General features: G+C 38.3%; 1 protein-coding gene across 1 annotated transcript in view; it reads right to left on the bottom strand.

Moving 5' to 3' along the window:
- The window catches only part of LOC128701836 (heme-binding protein 1), a 63,965-nt gene that overhangs the window by 21,371 nt on the left and 24,680 nt on the right, over positions 1-17,914 (bottom strand). The window contains exons 3-4 of the mRNA XM_053795758.2: positions 16,139-16,198; positions 15,166-15,219 (exon numbers count right to left, since the gene is read on the bottom strand). Of these exons, the coding sequence (XP_053651733.2) occupies positions 15,166-15,219; positions 16,139-16,198 (114 nt within the window). The remainder of the gene's footprint in view (positions 1-15,165; positions 15,220-16,138; positions 16,199-17,914) is intronic.

Here is a 17,914-nt window from a genome sequence, read left to right as displayed (position 1 = left end):
ATCTAAATCCTGATGGAAACAAACCTAAGTAACTTCTTATGACCAAAAGAAACACTGTTATCATCTCTACAAATAGCAGACTACAGTTGCTACTGTTGTTTTATTGCATAAAGAAAGATATCACAGCTCTCTAATTAAGGCCTGTTAAACGTATCATAATAGATTTACAACATCCAAGCAACATGACTAAAGGCAGATGTAGGGAAACTGGATCAAAGTTTGACTAAAATACTCATGACATAATATAACTCCCACCAAGGACACACAAGACAGCATTCTATACTGATGCAGGCTGAATCAAAATGATCCTTCTACTTCAGGGAACTGGACCCAACAAATGAACTTCTGGCTACTATCAACAGGCATGTAGATGAAATGTCATCACTGCAAAATACTCTTCAGAACATGGAAATAAGTCACACTGTTTGAATATACAGTGGACACCCGCCTTACGAACGCATCGCGTTACGTTAAATCCGCCATACGAAGCATTTGAACGCAAAAATTTTGCCTTGCCTCGTGTGATTCGTCCGGGATGCATCCCGCGTGGCCTCAGCTGCCCCGTGCGTGCCAGTGTTTACAAGCCAGCCACCGCAGTCGCATCTAAGCATACATTCAGTACATTTCATATTATCACAGTGTTTTTAGTGCTTGTAGCTGCAAAATAAGTCACCATGGGCTCCAAGAAAGCTTCTAGTGCCAACCCTGTGGTAAAAAGGGTGAAAATTACTATGGAAATGAAGAAAGAGATAATAACTAAGTACGAAAGTGGAGTGCGTGTCTCGGAGCTGGCCAGGTTGTATACCAAACCCCAATCAACCATTGCTACTATCTTGGCCAACAAAATGGCAATCAAGGAAGTTGTTCTTGCAAAAGGTGCAAGTTTGTTTTTGAAACAGAGATCGCAAATGATAGAAGATGTTGAGAGACTGTTATTGGTGTGGATAAATGAAAAACAGATAGCAGGAGAGAGCATCTCTCAAGCGATCATATGTGAAAAGGCTAGGAAGTTGCATGACGATTTAATTAGAAAAATGCCTGCAACTAGTGGTGATGTGAGTGAATTTAAGGCCAGCAAAGGTTGGTTTGAGAGATTTAAGAATCGTAGTGGTATACATAGTGTGATAAGGCATGGTGAGGCTGCCAGTTCGGACCAAAAAGCAGCTGAAAAATATGTGAAGGAATTCAAGGAGTAAATAGACAGTAAAGAATTGCAACCTGAACGAGTGTTTAATTGCGATGAAACAGGCCTGTTTGGAAGAAAATGCCAAGCAGGACCTACATTACTCAGGAGGAAAAGGCACTCCCAAGACATAAGCCTATGAAAGACAGGCTTACTCTTCTGATGGATGCTAATGCTAGTGGTGATTGTAAAGTGAAGCCTTTATTGGTGCATCACTCTGAAACTCCCAGAGCGTTCAGGTAAAACAATGTTGTCAAGGCTAATTTGTGTGTGCTGTGGAGGGCAAACAGTAAGGCATGGGTCACTAGGGACTTTTTCTATGACTGGTTTCACCATGCATTTGCCCCCACTGTGAAAAATTACCTAATGGAAAAGAAATTGGACCTTAAGTGCCTCCTGGTATTTGACAATGCTCCTGGTCATCCTTCAGACTTGGCAGAGTGACTTTTTAGGGACATGAGCTTCATTAAGGTCAAGTTTTTGCCTCCTAATACCACTCCTCTCCTGCAGCCCATGGACTAGCAGGTCATTTCAAACTTTAAAAAACTCTACACAAAAGCCATGTTTCAAAAGTGCTTTGAAGTGATCTCAGACACTCAATTGACTCTAAGAGTTTTGGAAAGATCACTTTGGCATCCTCAGTTGTGTAAACCTTATAGGTAAGGCTTGGGAGGGAGTAACTAAGAGGACTTTGAACTCTGCTTGGAAGAAACTGGCCACAATGTGTAGAAGAAAGGGATTTTGAAGGGTTTGAGACTAACCCTGAGAAGCGTATGCCAGTTGTGGAATCCACTGTGGCATTGGGGAAGTCCTTGGGGTTGGAGGTTAGTGGGAAGGATGTGGAAGAGTTGGTGGAGGAGGACAATGAAGAACTAACCACTGAAGAGCTGCAAGATCAACTTCAACAGCAAGAGGCCATACCTGAGGAAACTGGTTCAGAGGAGGGGAGAGAGAAATTGAAGAAGTTGCCTACTTCAAAGATTAAGGAAATGTGTGCAAAGTGGGTTGAACTGCAAACCTTTGCGGATGAAAATCACCCTGACACAGCTACTGCAAGCCGTGCTGGTGACTATTACAATGACAATGTTATGGCCCATTTTAGGAAAGTCTTAAAGGAATGGGAGGCACAGAGCTCTATGGAGAGATTTGTTGTGCAACAGAGGTCCAGTGACTCTCAAGCTGGTCCCAGTGGCATTAAAAGAAGGGAAGTAACCCCGGAAAAGAACTTGATACCTGAAGTCCTAATGGAAGGGGATTCCCCTTCTAAACAATAACAACTTCCACACTCTCCCCTCCTCCCATCCCATCAATCATTACCAGATCTTCAATAAAGGTAAGTGTCATGTATTCTATTCTTAGTAGAGTAGTAACTGTGCATGTCTTCTTCAGTTTGTGTGTATTAAAATTAATATTTCATGTGGTAAAATTTTTTTTTTCATACTTTGGGGTGTCAGGAACGGATTAATTTAATTTCCATTATTTCTTATGGGGAAAATTAATTCGCCTTACGATAATTTCGGCTTATGATGAGCTCTCAGGAATGGATTAATATCGTAAGGTGGGGGTCCACTGTACGTACTTGGTTATTCTAGGTTAATTATTATGGTATATATTTAGGTTTGAGGGAACATCTTGGTTAAATAAACAATGTAATTTGTGTGTCCATAACACCTACGTGTTCTCAAGACTACTGTTAAACATATTTTTACAAGGAAATCTCATGATCTTACAATTTAAAGCAACTGTGTGGCCGTCTGAATCCGTAATGATTAAATTTACAAAGAATACTGTGGTCAACAGTACCCAAAGGCTGACACAGATCAATAATGTTGTACCTCTTTTAAGAACATATGAATGGAGGAGCATTGTAATGGTCTACCATTCCATGGTAATCAAATCTGGCTCACACTTAACCACTTATGTAACTGTCATAAACAAAATTTAATAAAGTTTTGAAATAATATGAATTTATACTTTTTTTTTAAATCATTGTTTTTTAATATACTGGCTGTCTCCCACCTAGGTAGGGTGACCCAAAAAAGAAACACTTTCACCATTGTTCACACTGTGACTGTTTTGCTAGAGGCACACAGATGCAACTGTTTAGATGTTACTAAACAGCAAATATCCTAAATCCTTCCTTTAGAGTGCAGGCATTGTACTTCCTACCTCCATGACTCAAATCCAGCTAAATGGTTTACCTGAATCCCTTCACAGCTCGTCATGTCCCAAAAACCATTTGTCTCCACTCACTCATATCTAACAAGATCACCTATGCCAGTATTTTGCTCCTTTCTAAATGATCAAACCACCTCAACACCCCCTCCTCAGCCCTATGAATAATATTTTTAGTAACTCCACATCTACAATTTCCACACTATGAATTTTCTGCATAATATTTATGCCACACAGTGCCTTTAGACATGACATCTCCATTGCCTCCAACCTCCTCCTCCTCTGCAACATTCACAACCCATGCTTCACACCCATATAAGAGTGTTGGTACTACTGTACTCTCATACATTCCCTTCTTTGCCTCCATGGCTAATGTTCCTTGTTTCCAGAGATACCTCAATGCACCACTCATCTTTTTCCCTTTCAACAATTTTTTGGTTTACCTCGTCCTTCATAAACCCATCCGCTGACATGTCCACTCAATAATATCTGAACACATTCACTTCTTCCATACTCTCTCCCTCCAATCTGATATCTAATTTGTCCTTACTTAACTCATTTGATACCTTCATCACAATACTCTTATCTATGTTCACTTTCAACTTTCTTCCTTTACACACCCTCCCAAACTTGGCCACTTACCTTTGCAACTTTCTTTAGATCTCCCAAAAGCACAGTATCATCAATAAAATGTAACTGTGTCAACTCCCATTTTGTATTTGATTCCACATAATTTAATCCCACCTCTTTTCCCAACACCCTAGCATTTACTTCTTGTAAAGTAAAAGGACACTGTCAGTGGAACGCCTTCCATCTGAACAAAAGAAACTAATGGAAAAATAAATAAATAAAGAAATGACTAGGAAAAATAAGAATAATGATTTTTGAGGATTTTACTTAAAATTTAAATATAATAAAAAAAATGGCGTTCGGTTCTTGTAGTTGGGCAGGAGTAGGTAAGGCCCTGGATAGATCTTCTGATATTATTGATGTAGGTTATCCTGGGCGGATGGTGATAGTCCGATGTTTTAGAATCTCCTACCACTTGGATGGAGCACCACAAGTAAAACAGGTAAGGGCCAGTAGTAGTCCAATAATGTTAATAAGTCTCATTAACACATGTCTTGCTCCTTTATCTGGCGTCTATCCTGGATGACCATGCCAGGAACAGAGTTGGTAATAAGAAAAAATAAACTGGTTACCAATGGTCATGATAATATAACATTTAAGAATGGAAAAGAATGATAAATGCCAAAATCATTACTGGTAACCAGCAAACAAAAGAAAGGAACAAACAGTAATACTCCTGGTAGATCACCCTACCTGATTAGGAGAAGAGTGGAGGTGAAGTGACTCTCCAAACTTCACCCCACACCAGGTAAGGTCAATATTACCAGGAGTAGAAATTTGAACAAATCAGACACCAAGAACTAGTTTCGCCCCAGCCCGCCAGGGGGGGGGGGGGGGTGCGCGACGTAACTCGCTAATGGTTCCTGGTTGCCTGAACAACCTTAACCCCACTTACGCCTACTTTTCCCTCACAGACACAAGTGCAACTAATGTGACATATTATTGTGGCAACGTTTCACTCTCCAGGAGCTATGTCAAGCCGTTACGGCTTAACAAAGCTCCTGGAGAGCGAAACGTTGCCACAGTAAAATGTCACATTAGTTGCACTTGTGTCCTTTTACTTTACATATTCACTTCTTTTACAACCATATCTATAAATATGTTAAACAACCATGGTGACATCATGCATCTCTGTCTAAGGCATACTTTTATGGGAAACCAATCTTCCTCTTTCCTATACACACTAACCTAAGCCTCAATATCCTCATAAAAACTATTTACAGCATTTTAATAACATACTACTTATTCCATACACTTGCAACATCTGCCACATTGTTTCCCTATCCACCCTATCAATGCCTTTTCTGAATTCATATAAGCAACAAAAACTTCCTTACCTTTATGTAAACATTGTTCATTCATTTGCTTCAATGTAAACACTTGGTCTACACATCCCCTACCCATTCTAATCCCTCCTTGTTCATCTGTGATCCTGCACTCTGTCTTACCCCTCAGTCTTTCAATAATAACCCTTCCATACACTTTACCTGGTATACTCAGTAGGCTTATTCTCCTGTAATTTTCACACACTCTTTTGTCCCCCTTCCCTTTATATAAAGGGACTATGCATGTTCTCTGAAAGTTCCTAAGTACAACAAAAGCACCAACAACTCTAAAAGTACATCCCCATCTCCTTTAAATATTTCTGTCACAATCCCATTAGTTCCAGCTGCTTTACCCGCTTTCATTTTACCCAATGCCTCATCACATCCCCCAAACTCACATCTGGCTCTTCTTCACTCCTAAAAGATGTTATACCTCCCTGGCCAATGCTATAAATCACTGCCTCCCTTTCATCAACATTTAAATGTTCAGGTGAGACATGAGCAACTATTGGCAGAAAAGTGGGCTGGTGCATGTATGAGTAGTGGGGGGTTTGAAGAGGGTTGGAATAGTTTTAAAAATACGGTATTAGAATGTGGGGCAGAAGTTTGTGGTTATAGGAGGGTAGGTGCAGGAGGTAAGAGGAGTGATTTGTGGAATGATGAAGTAAAGGGTGTGATAAAAGAGAAAAAGGTAGCTTATGAGAGGTTTTTACAAAGAAGTGTTCTAAGAAGAGTAGAGTATATGGAGAGTAAAAGAAAGGTAAAGAGAGTGGTGAGAGTGGAAAAGGAGAGCAGATGATAGAGTGGAAGAGGCACTGTCAAGAAATTTTAATGAAAATAAGAAAAAACTGTGGAGGTAAACAAGTTAAGAAAACCTAGGGAATGAATGTATTTGTCAGTTAAAAACAGTGTAGGGGAGTTAGTAGATGGGGAGAGGGAGGTATTAGGTAGATGGCGAGAATATTTTGAGGAACTTTTAAATGTCGACAAAGAAAGGGAGGTGGTAATTTCATGCACTGGCCAGGGAGGTATACCATCTTTTAGGAGTGAAGAAGGGCGGGATGTAAGTGTGGGGGAGGTGCGCGAGGCATTACGTAGAATGAAAGGGGGTAAAGCAGCTGGAACTAAAGGGATCATGACAGAAATGTTAGAAGCAGGGGGAAATATAGTGTTGGAGTGGTTGGTATTTTTGTTTAATAAATGTATGAAATAGGGGAAGGTACCCAGGGATTGGCGGAGAGCACGTATAGTCCCTTTATAAAAAGGGAAGGGGGACAAGAGAGATTGTAAAAATTATAGCGGAATAAGTTTACTGATTATGCCAGGAAAAGTGTATGGTAGGGTTATTATTGAAAGAATTAAAGGTAAGACAGAATGTAGAATTGTGGATGAGCAAGGAGGTTTTAGAGTGGGTAGGGGATGTGTAGATCAAGTGTTTACATTGAAGCATATATGTGAACAGTATTTAGATAAAGGTAGGGAGGTTTTTATTGCATTTATGGATTTAGAAAAGGCATATGATAGAGTGGATAGGGGAGCAATGTGGCAGATGTTGCAAGTATATGGAATAGGTGGTAAGTTACTAAATGCTGTAAAGAGTTTTTATAAGGATAGTGAGGCTCAGGTTAGGGTGTGTAGAAGAGAGGGAGACTACTTCCCGGTAAAAGTAGGTCTTAGACAGGGATGTGTAATGTCACCATGGTTGTTTAATATATTTATAGATGGGGTTGTAAAAGAAGTAAATGCTAGGGTGTTCGGGAGAGGGGTGGGATTAAATTATGGGGAATCAAACAAAATGGGAAGTGACACAGTTACTTTTTGCTGATGATACTGTGCTTATGGGAGATTCTAAAGAAAAATTGCAAAGGTTAGTGGACGAATTTGGGAATGTGTGTAAAGGTAGAAAATTGAAAGTAAACATAGAAAAGAGTAAGGTGATGAGGATATCACATGATTTAGATAAAGAAAAATTGGATATCAATTTGGGGAGGAGTATGGAAGAAGTGAATGTTTTCAGATATTTGGGAGTTGATGTGTCAGCGGATGGATTTATGAAGGACGAGGTTAATCATAGAATTGATGAAGGAGGAGACCAAACAGAGTTGAATAATTATAGGCCAATATCCAATTTACACCCTCTCTCAAAAATCTTCGAAAAATTAATTCATAAACGAATCTACTCCTACCTCATCTCCCATAACATTCTCAACCCCTGCCAATTTGGATTCAGGCCTAATAAAAATACTAATGATGCTATTATACACATGCTTGAACATATGTACACTGCAATAGAGAAAAAAGAAGTCCCACTGGGGATCTTCATTGACTTACGTAAAGCTTTTGATACAGTTGACCATGACTTGCTCCACGTAAAATTGTCACACTATGGTATTAGAGGGCACTCCCTCAACTACCTCAAGTCTTACCTCAGCAACAGAAGCCAATATGTGTACGCAAATGGGGCAAGCTCTTCCGCACAACCAATTACAGTTGGTGTCCCACAGGGAAGTGTCCTTGGCCCTCTTCTCTTTCTCCTATACATAAATGACCTACCAAATGCTTCGCAATTACTCAAACCCACACTTTTTGCAGATGACACCACATACGTCTTCTCTCACCCGAGCCCAGTCACGCTAGCCAATACTGTAAACACCGAATTACAGAAAATATCTACCTGGATGAGGACTAACAAACTTACACTAAACATTGACAAAACCTACTTCATTCAGTTTGGTAGCAGAGCTACAGATGTACCTCTTAACATAACGATAAACGGATCACCTATCACAAAGCTAACAGAGGGAAAATTCTTAGGAATCCACCTCGATAATAGACTCAAATTTCATACACATATACAACAAATTTCTAAGAAAATTTCCAAGACTGTAGGCATACTATCGAAGATATGGTACTATGTTCCACAGTCAGCCCTCCTGGCCCTTTATCACTCTCTTATTTACCCCTATCTCACCTATGGAATTTGTGCATGGGGCTCAACAACAACTAACCATCTCAGACCACTAATTATTTTTATTATCTTTATTATCACACCGGCCGATTCCCACCAAGGCAGGGTGGCCCGAAAAAGAAAAACTTTCACCATCATTCACTCCATCACTGTCTTGCCAGAAGGGTGCTTTACACTACAGTTTTTAAACTGCAACATTAACACCCCTCCTTCAGAGTGCAGGCACTGTACTTCCCATCTCCAGGACTCAAGTCCGGCCTGCCGGTTTCCCTGAATCCCTTCATAAATGTTACTTTGCTCACACTCCAACAGCACGTCAAGTATTAAAAACCATTTGTCTCCATTCACTCCTATCAAACACGCTCACGCATGCCTGCTGGAAGTCCAAGCCCCTCGCACACAAAACCTCCTTTACCCCCTCCCTCCAACCCTTCCTAGGCCGACCCCTACCCCGCCTTCCTTCCACTACAGACTGATACACTCTTGAAGTCATTCTGTTTCGCTCCATTCTCTCTACATGTCCGAACCACCTCAACAACCCTTCCTCAGCCCTCTGGACAACAGTTTTGGTAATCCCGCACCTCCTCCTAACTTCCAAACTACGAATTCTCTGCATTATATTCACACCACACATTGCCCTCAGACATGACATCTCCACTGCCTCCAGCCTTCTCCTCGCTGCAACATTCATCACCCACGCTTCACACCCATATAAGAGCGTTGGTAAAACTATACTCTCATACATTCCCCTCTTTGCCTCCAAGGACAAAGTTCTTTGTCTCCACAGACTCCTAAGTGCACCACTCACTCTTTTTCCCTCATCAATTCTATGATTCACCTCATCTTTCATAGACCCATCCGCTGACACGTCCACTCCCAAATATCTGAATACGTTCACCTCCTCCATACTCTCTCCCTCCAATCTGATATTCAATCTTTCATCACCTAATCTTTTTGTTATCCTCATAACCTTACTCTTTCCTGTATTCACCTTTAATTTTCTTCTTTTGCACACCCTACCAAATTCATCCACCAATCTCTGCAACTTCTCTTCAGAATCTCCCAAGAGCACAGTGTCATCAGCAAAGAGCAGCTGTGACAACTCCCACTTTGTGTGTGATTCTTTATCTTTTAACTCCACGCCTCTTGCCAAGACCCTCGCATTTACTTCTCTTACAACCCCATCTATAAATATATTAAACAACCACGGTGACATCACACATCCTTGTCTAAGGCCTACTTTTACTGGGAAAAAATTTCCCTCTTTCCTACATACTCTAACTTGAGCCTCACTATCCTCGTAAAAACTCTTCACTGCTTTCAGTAACCTACCTCCTACACCATACACTTGCAACATCTGCCACATTGCCCCCCTATCCACCCTGTCATACGCCTTTTCCAAATCCATAAATGCCACAAAGACCTCTTTAGCCTTATCTAAATACTGTTCACTTATATGTTTCACTGTAAACACCTGGTCCACACACCCCCTACCTTTCCTAAAGCCTCCTTGTTCATCTGCTATCCTATTCTCCGTCTTACTCTTAATTCTTTCAATTATAACTCTACCATACACTTTACCAGGTACACTCAACAGACTTATCCCCCTATAATTTTTGCACTCTCTTTTATCCCCTTTGCCTTTATACAAAGGAACTATGCATGCTCTCTGCCAATCCCTAGGTACCTTACCCTCTTCCATACATTTATTAAATAATTGCACCAACCACTCCAAAACTATATCCCCACCTGCTTTTAACATTTCTATCTTTATCCCATCAATCCCGGCTGCCTTACCCCCTTTCATTTTACCTACTGCCTCACGAACTTCCCCCACACTCACAACTGGCTCTTCCTCACTCCTACAAGATGTTATTCCTCCTTGCCCTATACACGAAATCACAGCTTCCCTATCTTCATCAACATTTAACAATTCCTCAAAATATTCCTTCCATCTTCCCAATACCTCTACCTCTCCATTTAATAACTCTCCTCTCCTATTTTTAACTGACAAATCCATTTGTTCTCTAGGCTTTCTTAACTTGTTAATCTCACTCCAAAACTTTTTCTTATTTTCAACAAAATTTATTGATAACATCTCACCCACTCTCTCATTTGCTCTCTTTTTACATTGCTTCACCACTCTCTTAACTTCTCTCTTTTTCTCCATATACTCTTCCCTCCTTGCATCACTTCTACTTTGTAAAAACTTCTCATATGCTAACTTTTTCTCCCTTACTACTCTCTTTACATCATCATTCCACCAATCGCTCCTCTTCCCTCCTGCACCCACTTTCCTGTAACCACAAACTTCTGCTGAACACTCTAACACTACATTTTTAAACCTACCCCATACCTCTTCGACCCCATTGCCTATGCTCTCATTAGCCCATCTATCCTCCAATAGCTGTTTATATCTTACCCTAACTGCCTCCTCTTTTAGTTTATAAACCTTCACCTCTCTCTTCCCTGATGCTTCTATTCTCCTTGTATCCCATCTACCTTTTACTCTCAGTGTAGCTACAACTAGAAAGTGATCTGATATATCTGTGGCCCCTCTATAAACATGTACATCCTGAAGTCTACTCAACAGTCTTTTATCTACCAATACATAATCCAACAAACTACTGTCATTTCGCCCTACATCATATCGTGTATACTTATTTATCCTCTTTTTCTTAAAATATGTATTACCTATAACTAAACCCCTTTCTATACAAAGTTCAATCAAAGGGCTCCCATTATCATTTACACCTGGCACCCCAAACTTACCTACCACACCCTCTCTAAAAGTTTCTCCTACTTTAGCATTCAAGTCCCCTACCACAATTACTCTCTCACTTGGTTCAAAGGCTCCTATACATTCACTTAACATCTCCCAAAATCTCTCTCTCTCCTCTGCATTCCTCTCTTCTCCAGGTGCATACACGCTTATTATGACCCACTTCTCGCATCCAACCTTTACTTTAATCCACATAATTCTTGAATTTACACATTCATATTCTCTTTTCTCCTTCCATAACTGATCATTTAACATTACTGCTACCCCTTCCTTTGCTCTAACTCTCTCAGATACTCCAGATTTAATCCCATTTATTTCCCCCCACTGAAACTCTCCTACCCCCTTCAGGTTTGTTTCGCTTAGGGCCAGGACATCCAACTTCTTTTCATTCATAACATCAGCAATCATCTGTTTCTTGTCATCCACACTACATCCACGCACATTTAAGCAACCCAGTTTTATAAAGTTTTTCTTCTTCTCTTTTTTAGTAATTGTATACAGGAGAAGGGGTTACTAGCCCATTGCTCCCGGCATTTTAGTCGCCTCATACGACACGCATGGCTTACGGAGGAAAGATTCTTTTCCACTTCCCCATGGACAATAGAAGAAATAAAAAAGAACAAGAGCTATTTAGAAAAAGGAGAAAAACCTAGATGTATGTATATATATATATGCATGTGCGTGTCTGTGAAGTGTGACCAAAGTGTAAGTAGGAGTAGCAAGATATCCCTGTTATCTTAGCGTGTTTATGAGACAGAAAAAGAAACCAGCAATCCTACCATCATGCAAAACAGTTACAGGTTTTTGTTTCACAGTCATCTGGCAGGACGGTAGTACTTCCCTGGGTAGAATGATAACAAATTCTCACTACAGGCAGCACACTCCACCAATATTCAAAACACTCAACCTACTCACCATACAAAACATCCATACTTATTATTGCACTTATTACATACATAGAACACTTAACTCTGACATTAACCCTCCCCTCAAACATCTCCTTGCCAACCTCAACAGAACACATGACCATAATACAAGGCACAGATCACTCTTTGATGTTCCTCGTGTCCATCTCACGCTATGCGAAAACTCAATGCACATAAAAGGCCCTAAAATCTGGAATTCATTACCTGTAAATATAAAAGAAACACTACCTGTTTATAAATTCAAGTCTCTTCTCAAAGTTCACTTACTCACTCAAAACCAAATAAATACTGAATAACTGAACCATATAAATTGTATATCCTAAATGTTACTCACAATTATATCACACAAATGTTAAACCTAACTTTATTTTTTTTTTAAATACACTACCTGAAGGAACAGCAATGCATGCAACCACATGACCTGTCTTTGTAATACTCATTTGTATTTTATAGTTATCTGTTTACAATAATGTCTTATCACTGATTTCATCATTGCTTAGTTAATCTTAAGTTAATTTTAAGCCAGCCCGTAATGCTATGCATATAAGTGGCTTTGGCATGCTGCTCTTACCTGTATTTTTTTGTACCTCTGTATGTATGCTAAAATTTATAAATAAATAAATAAATAAATAAATTTGAGGTATATGTAGAGACAAAAAAATGTTATCTCTGGAGGCAAAGAAGGGAATGTATGAAAGTATAGTAGTACCAACACTCTTATATGGGTGTGAAGCTTGGGTTGTAAATGCTGCAGCGAGGAGGCGGTTGGAGGCAGTGGATATGTCCTGTCTAAGGGCAATGTGTGGTGTAAATATTATGCAGAAAATTCGGAGTGTGGAAATTAGGAGAAGGTGTGGAGTTAACCCTCTCAGGGTCCATGCCGTAGATCTACGGTTTTACATTGAGGGTCCAAACCGTAGATCTACGCCATGAGCTCAGCTCACTCTGATAAGCTGTGAGCAGTAAATTTGGGCCTAGATATGAAAGGATACATCTATGTGGTATGTGTGCACCACATTAAACAAATCCTGCAGTACACAAGGCATAATGAGAGAAAAAACTGAGACCGTAATTTTCGATTAAAACAGCGACTTTGCAGTGTTTTTTCGTATGTTTTTTATAGTTGTATTTGCAATTTCTTGTTCTCATTTGATAGAATGGAATATATACTACAGAAATAGAGATGATTTTGATTGGTTTTAGTAGTGGAAATGGCTTGAAACTGAGCTCAAAGTAGCGGAAATGTTAAATTTTTGCCGATGCTCAAAAGTAAACAAATGACCTCACACGTCTAATACATGACAGCTGGTGGTTCTAATATACATTCACAAATGTGGTGATATTATTTATACAATTATTACAGTATTGCAAAACTAAATCTTCTATTTTTTGGTTTGAATAAAAATTCATTATGTGAATAAAAAATCAAATTGGAATTCATTTGTAAAGCCTGAAAACATAACTAATGAACAGAGGAAATGTTAGTTAAGTGCCAGGAATGCATTGTTTATTCTGGACCCTATTTTGAAATTGGAATATTTTGAACTTTGCATTAAATTGGCCAAATTACCAGTTGCCGGTCACTTTATTTTGTTGTTGAAACAGTTGACTTGGCGATTTCTTGTGCTCAATCAATAGAATAGAAGTAATACTAGTGAAATAGCTAAGAATTTGGTTGACTGGAATACTGTAATTGGCCTAAAATGGGAGTCAAAGTCAGCAAATCGCCGATGCGTAAATATCCCTGACACATCAAAATTCGCGAGAGCATAATTTCATCAGTTTTCCATCAAATTTCGTACTTTTTGTTTTACCTTCAGAAAAAGATTCTCTACCATTTCATAAGAAAAAATAACAAAATTATTTTTTGAAAATTCTTGGACCCTGGTGCACACTTTGAAATTTGGCTTCTGGACCCTTAAAGGATTAATAAAAGTATTAGTCAGAGGGCTGAAGAGGGGTTGTTGAGGTGGTTTGGTCATTTAGAGAAAATGGATCAGAGTAGAATGACATGGAGAGCATATAAATCTGTAGGGAAAGGAAGGCAGGGTAGGGGTCGTCCTCAAAAAGGTTGGAGGGAGGGGGTAAAGGAGGTTTTGTGGGTAAGGGGCTTGGACTTCCAGCAAGCGTGCGTGAGTGTGTTAGATAGGAGTGAGTGGAGACGAATGGTATTTGGGACCTGATGAGCTCTTGGAGTGTGAGCAGGGTAATATTTAGTGAAGGGATTCAGGGAAACTGGTTATTTTATATAGCCAGACTTGAGTCCTGGAAATGGGAAGTACAATGCCTGCACTCTAAAGGAGGGGTTTGGGATATTGGCAGTTTAGAGGGATATGTTGTGTATTTTTATATGTATATACTTCTAAACTGTTGTATTCTGAGCACCTCTGCAAAAACAGTGATTATGTGTAAGTGAGGTGAAAGTGTTGAATGATGATGAAAGTATTTTCTTTTTGGGGATTTTCTTTCTTTTTGGGTTACCTTGCCCTGGTGGGAGATGGCCGACTTGTTAAAAAATTAAAAGTTCCTCAAAATATTCCTGCCATCTTCCCAATACCTCTAACTCTCCACCTACTTACTTCCCTATTCAGGATTTAAATGACAAATCCATTTGTTCTTAAGGCTTTCTTAACCTATTTATCTCACTCCAAAGCTTTTTCATATTCTCAGCAAAATTTGTAGACAGCAACCCCCCTCCCCCCCAATATCATTTGCTTGCCTTTTACACTCCCTCACCACTCTCTTCACCTGTCTTTTACTTTCCATATACTCCACCCTTCTTATATCATTTTTCCTTTGTAATAACCTCTCATAAGCAAACTTTTTCTCTCTTATCACATCCTTTACCCCATCATTCCACCAATCACTCCTCTTTCCTCCCACACCCACTCTCCTATATCCACATACTTCTGCCCCACATTCTAATACTCCATTTTTAAAACTATCCCATCGCTCCTCAACCCCCCGCACTACTTATACTCTCGCTAGCCCATCTTTCTCCCAACAGCTGCTTTTATCTCACCCTAACTTCATCCTCCCTTAATTTATAAAATATGTAATTTTCATAAGAATGAAGTGAATTATGAAAACAAATAGTAATGTACAAGAATTTATAACCAAGTGTACAAATAAGGAAAATATACATATACACATTAATTAACTTTAAAGATACTCACCTCAAAAACTTTGATCATTTGGTAAGGTACAGTCTCCTTAGGTTCCACTTTATACTGTTAGTGTTAAAACATTACAATATTAACTTAGTATGAAAAACATTAACTGAAAAAATGAATAACTTGAAATAGCCACAAGTAACTCTGTGCAGCATTTCACTAGTTTTACATTAACAGCTATTTCATATACATATGGATTTAGCACATTTTTGTAAATACTACAGTGGTACCTCGGGATACGAACAGCTCAAAACTCGAACAATTATGTAAGTGTATTTATGCAAGTGCTTTTGTAAGTGTATTTTTAGGGGTCTGAAATGGATTAATCCAATTTACATTATTCCTCATGGGAAAAAATTCATTCAGTATCGGCACTCGAACATCCTTCTGGAACGAATTAAGTTCATATCCCGAGGTACCACTGTATAATAATGAACCTTAGATACTATATTCTTGCAGAAATATACCTCACAGGAAGTGCAAAAAAAAAAAAAAATTCCTGAAGTAATTATTTCAGATCATAATTATCAATGCTTCTGTTAAAAGTTCAGTCACGACCATCAAGACCTTTTCTCTGGAAACAAACATAATATTGTCAACTAAAAAAAAAAAAATATGTACATTATCAATGTTGATAATGTAGGGAGTATTTTCTTTTACAGCTGGCAATGTATGTTTCCAGAGAAAACATCCTGAAGATGGTGACTGATCTCTTTCAATCTTTGATAATTATGTTTAATGCTATACACTTCAAGACAAAATTTTCTTTCTCACTTCCTGTGAAACAAAAGACTTACATTTTTATGTTGTCAATTATTACTGATATATTGACATTAGCTGATGAAATATAAAGTTTGTTTCCTAACACATAAAAAACACTGTGACTAGCTAAAAAGTTCCTAAATATACATTTACAATGAAATATAATTATAAATACAGTATACAATGACAAGTTAATGAATAATGTTATATTCACCAGTGATGTAGTCAACTTCATCAGCAACAGTAGGCCTACACAGGTAGCAGCACTCTTCATCTTGCTCAACATGTTAAAGACAAATGAGTTAGACAATTTCTGAGCAGCAAGGACTTTAAGGCAGTGTGTCAGGTTAAAATAAATAAATAAATAAATAAATAAATATATATATATATATATATATATATATATATATATATATATATATATATATATATATATATATATATATATATATTAATATATATTTATAATTATATTTTTTTTTTTTTTTTTTTTTTTTTTTTTTTTCCAACAAGTCGGCCGTCTCCCACCGAGGCAGGGTGACCCAAAAAAGAAAGAAAATCCCCAAAAAGAAAATACTTTCATCATCATTCAACACTTTCACCACACTCACACATTATCACTGTTTTTGCAGAGGTGCTCAGAATACAACAGTCTAGAAGCATACACATATAAAGATACACAACATATCCCTCCAAACTGCCAATATCCCAAACCCCTCCTTTAAAGTGCGATCTTGGCTTAAATAGCAACGTTCATCTTGCCATATAGGACAAGTGAAAATTTGTGTATGTAATAATTTCGCCAAAATCATTCTGAACCTAACAAAAAAAAATATATGTCACTGTGTTTGTTTAGTATTAAATTACTGTAAACAAATCTAAAATATATTTAGTTGGGTTAGGCTAAAATAAATTGTTCTTGTTATAATAAGGTTAGGTAAGTTTTCTAAGATTCTTTTGGTGCAAAATTAAAAATTTTTACATTAACATTAATGAAAAAAATATATCTTTAAACGTATAAGAGAAAATTTTAGAACGGACTTAATTTTAAATGAGTTCTTGCTAATTGATCAGTTTTACATATTCGGCACGACATATATATATATATATATATATATACATATATAGGTAGTAGGTTGGTAGACAGCAACCACCCAGGGAGGTACTACCGTCCTGCCAAGTGAGTGTAAAACGAAGCCTGTGATTGTTTTACATGATGGTAGGATTGCTGATGTCTTTTGTCTGTCTCATAAATATGCAAGATTACAGGCATGTCTTGCTACTTCTACTTACACTTAGGTCACACTACACATACATGTACACATTTATTTATACACACTCATCTGAGTTTTCTTTGATTTTATCTTAATAGTTCTTGGTCTTATTAATTTTCCTTTTATATCCATGGGGAAGTGGAATAAGAATCTTTCCTCCGTAAGCCATGCGTGTTGTAAAAGTCAACTAAAATGCCGGGAACAATGGGCTAGTAACCCCTTTTCCTGTAAAGATTACTAAAAAGAATAAGAAGAAGAAAATTGTCAAAGTGGGAAGTCTGAATGTGCGTGGATGTTGTGCAGATGATAAGAAAGAGATGATTGTGGATGTTATGAATGAGAAGAAGCTGGATGTCCTGGCTTTAAGTGAAACAAAGCTGAAGGGGGTGGGAGAGTTTCAGTGGAGAGGAATAAATAGGATTAGGTCAGGGGTTTCAAATAGAGTTAGAGCTAAAGAAGGAGTAGCAATAATGTTGAAGGATAAGCTATGGCAGGAAAAGAGGGACTATAAATGTATTAATTCAAGGATTATGTGGAGTAAAATAAAGATTGGATGTGAAAAGTGGGTTATAATAAGCGTGTATGCACCTGGAGAAGAGAGAAGTGTAGAGGAGAGAGAGAGATTTTGGGAAATGTTGAGTGAATGTGTGGGGAGTTTTGAATCAAGTGTGAGAGTAATGGTGGTTGGGGATTTCAATGCTAAAGTGGGTAAAAAT

The sequence above is a fragment of the Cherax quadricarinatus genome, chromosome 69 (assembly GCF_038502225.1).
Source record: "Cherax quadricarinatus isolate ZL_2023a chromosome 69, ASM3850222v1, whole genome shotgun sequence".
In the NCBI taxonomy this organism is placed as follows: Eukaryota; Metazoa; Arthropoda; class Malacostraca; order Decapoda; family Parastacidae; genus Cherax; species Cherax quadricarinatus.
Note: the sequence above shows the minus strand (reverse complement) of the source record. Positions and strands in the feature narration are given on the sequence as shown.